Source organism: Aegilops tauschii, chromosome 4, assembly GCF_002575655.3.
Source record: "Aegilops tauschii subsp. strangulata cultivar AL8/78 chromosome 4, Aet v6.0, whole genome shotgun sequence".
In the NCBI taxonomy this organism is placed as follows: domain Eukaryota; kingdom Viridiplantae; phylum Streptophyta; class Magnoliopsida; order Poales; family Poaceae; genus Aegilops; species Aegilops tauschii.
The window spans coordinates 54,494,949-54,499,653 of NC_053038.3; the positions used below are offsets into that span (position 1 = coordinate 54,494,949).

The 4,705-nt window shown below is 51.7% G+C and overlaps 2 protein-coding genes across 2 annotated transcripts in view; one reads left to right on the forward strand and one right to left on the reverse strand.

The window, feature by feature from the left end:
- LOC109755181 (presenilin-like protein At2g29900) overlaps window positions 1-1,501 on the forward strand; it is a 1,673-nt gene extending 172 nt beyond the window's left edge. Inside the window, exon 1 of the mRNA XM_020314077.4 lies at window positions 1-1,501. This exon is cut by the window's left edge and continues 172 nt beyond it. Within this exon, the coding sequence (XP_020169666.1) occupies window positions 1-1,298 (1,298 nt within the window). The 3' untranslated portion in view covers window positions 1,299-1,501.
- A 910-nt stretch (window positions 1,502-2,411) lies between these two features.
- Window positions 2,412-4,381, reverse strand: LOC120962743 (uncharacterized). The gene is made up of 2 exons (XM_040386590.3): window positions 4,266-4,381; window positions 2,412-3,741 (listed from the first exon to the last, which is right to left on the reverse strand). The coding sequence occupies exon 2, from the start codon at window positions 3,737-3,739 to the stop codon at window positions 2,771-2,773; it is 969 nt and encodes a 322-aa protein (XP_040242524.1). The 5' UTR covers window positions 3,740-3,741; window positions 4,266-4,381; the 3' UTR covers window positions 2,412-2,770.
- Window positions 4,382-4,705: the final 324 nt, after the last annotated feature.

Consider the following 4,705-nt stretch of genomic DNA (forward strand, 5'->3'; position numbering starts at 1 on the left):
GCCCGGTCTCCGCCTGCATGCTCATCGTCGTCCTCCTCGTCTCCCTGCTCTCCTCCCCCTCGTCCCCATCCCCGCTCGTCGCCCCCATCGCCGCCGCCGGAGCCGGCGGCGCCGGCGGGGGCGGGGGCGGGGGCGACGACCTCGCCAGCGCCCTCGTCACCGCCGTCGTCTTCGTCGTCTTCGTCACGGCCGCCACCTTCCTCATGGCGCTGCTCTTCTACTTCCGCTGCACCCCCTGCCTCCGCGCCTACCTCGGCCTCTCCGCGATCTGGATCCTCCTCCTCCTCGGCGGCCAGATGTGCCTCCTCCTCCTCTCCCGCCTCCGCCTCCCGCTCGACGTCGTCTCCTGCGCGCTGCTCCTCCCCAACGCGGCCGCGGCGCTCGCCGTCGCCGCGATCTCGCCGGCCTCCGTCCCCATCGCGCTCCACCAGGCCGCGCTCCTCGCCATCGCCGTCCTCACCGCCTTCTGGTTCACGCTGCTCCCCGAGTGGACCACCTGGGCGCTGCTCGTGGCCATGGCCGTCTACGACCTCGGCGCCGTCCTCATCCCCGGTGGCCCTTTAAGAGTTCTTCTTGAGCTGGCCATTGAGAGGAACGAGGAGATACCGGCGCTGGTCTACGAGGCAAGGCCGGTGGATCCCAGGCACGGCCAGAATTGGCGGCTTTGGAGGGAAAGGGCGCGGCAACCCGGCGGGGATTTGGACCCCAGCTCCACAGTTGAGGTGATTGGTGAGGTGCTGGGGAGAAATCCTCTTCTCAATTCAGCTGGCAATTCACCCAATTCGACGACCCAAGCCGGGGAGCAGACGAACTTGACTGGTGCTGTTAGTAATTCAAGGCTCAGGGAGTCACCGGTGCCAGATTTGAGCTCTGGTTCTGCCAATGCACAAGCCAGAGAGGCGCTTGCATTGCCGGAGACTAGACTGCATATTGCTGAACTGAGGGTACCGTTGATCCAGCCACAGCCAGATAGAACCAGTGACGATGACGACGACGACGACGATGAAGATGGCATTGGGTTGGGCTCATCAGGGGCAATCAAGCTTGGGCTGGGGGACTTCATATTCTACAGCGTGCTCGTCGGGAGGGCGGCTATGTATGACTACATGACAGTCTACGCGTGCTACCTTGCCATAATTGCGGGGCTCGGCATCACCCTGCTACTGCTAGCATTCTACCGCAAGGCGTTGCCCGCGCTACCGGTGTCCATCACCCTCGGCGTTCTGTTTTACGTTCTCACAAGAACATTGCTCGAGTCATTTGTTATGCAGTGCTCCACAAACTTTCTGATGTTTTAGCATCCATGTTTGTATGTCATTATAGTTCACATTCAAGGCCTTCTCCAGTTGGTTAGGTTGTATTTTGGGAACTGTTCATCCTGGTCACGCCATGTTTGTGAAACTGTTAATCTGATGGCGTACACAACATGTTGATATATGTACCGGCTCTTTGCCATTACTGTCAAAAAATTTATGGTATGGATACTTGATTTCTGGAAGAAGGTACTTTTGTTTTGAGCCTGCTATTGCACAATCTGCAGTCTTGTTTGCTTGCTATGATTTTTCTCATATCATATGGTATGCTATAAATTTTGAGCCTGGAAAAACACATCAGACCACAATAGAGAAAAATTAATCTAAAAATTCCTTGGATTTTGAGGTTCATTTGCCCTTTCCAAGGCACCACGCTGAGTCCGCCAACAGGGAAGAACTTGTAAGATGATATTCTGTTGCTCAAGTATTTTGTTCACCTTAACTTCCATGTTACCGTTTTCTTCAGGATTTCCATGCAAGTCCCACAGAACCCTAACCTTTGGAGCACTTGTAAAACAAAGCCATACATTTTGGAAAATGTTTCGCACAACCACAACTACTGGAGCAACTGAATCAAGGGCTAACACCTAATGACCTCTAGAGTTGAAGAAATAGGAGCCTTCATCAGAAAAAGAAAAATCAAGGGCTTAGGCAGGCCACTTTGAAACATGAGACCGCTATCACGCTGAGACGATATCAGAAAGCGTTATCTGCATGATTCAGTGAGCATATTTCTTCATCAGAAAGGTGCTGCTGGATACAAGGAACATACTACAAATCGTTTCAACAGAAAGGTGCTGCCTGGTATGAAGAGCACAGACTACAAATCATTGATTGCATGAACTGGTTTTATCCGCAACAATCCATGCATGAGATTTCTGTAATTTGGTTTCTGTCATGTGGAAAGTATCAGTCTGGAATGAAGAAAGCACACAAGAAAGATCAAAACACATTCTGAATGCCAGGAAACTGAAGCATTGAATCTTCACAGCCACATATGATACTACATACTGATCAAAGCTAGAGCTGAGCGATAAGCTGTTTTGAAACATGATCAGGCGAACCAATTTGGAAGCCAAAGCAAAGCTGAGCCAAAACTAAACTAGGAAATTACAATGAGCTGAACAATTTGGAGATCATAACAGTTGCCACAGACTCTCGGAGGCAAAAATAAAAATAAAATTGAATTGCTGCAACCTGGACGACGCTGCTCTCTACTTACTAGGGAATAACCAATCTAGAACTAATGCCCTGATTGTTAATGGGTACATTTCAATGTTTGGGAACCAAAAAAGGCAGTGCAACATGTAAGACCACTGCCAAATCCAAAAGACAGAGTTGTCCAGAACGATTGTACAGACTACAGAGATCATTCCTGGTATCATACTCTTTGGCTATCGACTGCTAGCAAAAAATGTGGATTAGCTACAAGATCTATGAAGAAACTGTAACCAATTTCAGATAACACCCAGCACTCGTTCATCCCAAAGGCTGCTTGCGACCAACAGCGGATTCGGTTCAGGCTTTGGTATTGTGCTGCTGCAGTTCCATATGCTGGGAGCTGGTGGGCTGAGAGAGAGCGACCGGCGATCCGGTGGAAGCAGCTCTTCACACGGTTGAGTTGTTGCAACTCTACCATGATCAGCAAAACTGTGACGCTTTCTGTGGCCTCCCAATCCCTGACCAGACGTGAAGACCTGTCCACAAAGCTTGCAGTCATAGCTAGCTGTTGCCTTCAACACCTTTGAAAGGCTGACAAACTTCCCTTCCTCATAAGAGCTAGAAGGCTCTGGCTCCATCAACTCATTATCTCCAACCGGGCCATGATGATCAGGAGAACTCAGCCCCGTCTCTGTCACGAGCGTGTCGAACGCCAATGCCACGTTGGCGTCCATCTCACCGCCTTCGCCGCAGTCAACAGAAGCTGAGCACATGCCATTATCTCCTGAAAGCGTCACAAGAATCCGTGCGGCATCGGCCTCCTCTATTCCATATGACTTCATCACTGGGGAAGGAACAGTGTCCATAACCATCCTCCTCGACCTCTTCCTCTTCATCACTGGAGCAGCAGACAGAGGAGCATTGTGATCACCATCACCTACCGATGCCATCTTCCTGCGGCGCTTGTGCATCCTCATGTGCATCGACAGGGCATCAGGGGAGGCAAAAGACCTGAAGCATAACTGGCATTCAGTCTTGGGGAACAACGCCCACCGATCGTCGTCGCTGGAAGAAGAATCTAACAGCCACGACGTCTTGGGGCACCTCTCCCGGAGGCCGTATCTCTCGCCGGCGATTCTCGGGGTGCCGCTCGGCTGTTTCTTGCGCCGGCTCCTGTGGACCGCCATGTGGCCTCCGAGTGAGGCCCCGGAAGGGAAGCTCCTCTTGCACTGCTTGCACCAGTGCTTCCTCCCCCTCGGCGGCATGTCTGGACACATGGCAGCAGTGGTTTAGTAACAGAAAAAGATGACAGCAACAACAAATCGAATGGTGCCCAGCAATTCGTAAATACGGCTTGTAAAAGGGGGTTCTTTTATGGCGGCGGAAACAGAAGTTGGGAGTTGGGAAAAACCCTCTCCTTTCCATCTTGAAATTCGATCTTATCTTGCGGAGTGGGCAGAACAGATTGCCAGAAACCCTGGTTCCTCTGTTCCGCTGAGAACTGAAAAAAAAAATGTTCGGATTCTTGAGGGGAGACGATAATTAACTTGCCAGTTGCCACGCGTGGGAAAAATCAAGAACGCCAAATGGAGGGGTTTGGGAGGGGTGGAGAGTCGAATCATTCGTGAGGGCCTAAGAATTCAAACTTGATCCGAGAAGGCGGCTAGGGTTCCGCCAGATTCTTGACGGAAGCAGGCAACTTTTACACGGGGCGAACGAATCAAGAACTCAAAAATCTACCAACTGATTCAAAAAAAAAGGAAGAAAAAAGAAAGAAAGAAAGAAACCCACCTCTGGTATCCTGGATTCCAGGTTCTTGGGCGGTGGGGGAGGAAGAGGGAGGTTCTTGCTTGGCACGTTGGTGGGGGGAAAGGGGGGGCAGCTTGCTGTCTGTGCGTGTAATGCGCCGCGGCGGTGTTCTTCCTGACGATTGCCGGTTTTGGGAGGGAGGAGAGGCGTGGGCCGAGGAGCCTGCCGCCGGGGGCCTACGCTTTATTTGCTTGTTTTGTTTGGGATGGGTGGGAGGAGAGTTAAATTCACCCGCGGTCACTGTATTTGATCACAAAGTTCACTTTGGTCATTGGATTACCGAATACCCAGATTACGGTGCTTATCATTACATTTGTTAACAGCGCAGGTCACCGCGTACGCTGCGTCGCCGTATTTGTCCCACGTGGCGTACTGTTTGACTCTTTGACCTGCCACGCAAGCGAGGCGGGGGTTCTTTTGCA

What these genes read in the sequence shown, in the direction of transcription:
- LOC120962743 (XM_040386590.3), bottom strand. Translation starts at nt 3,739, where the DNA reads ATGCCGCCGAGGGGGAGGAAGCACTGGTGCAAGCAGTGCAAGAGGAGC.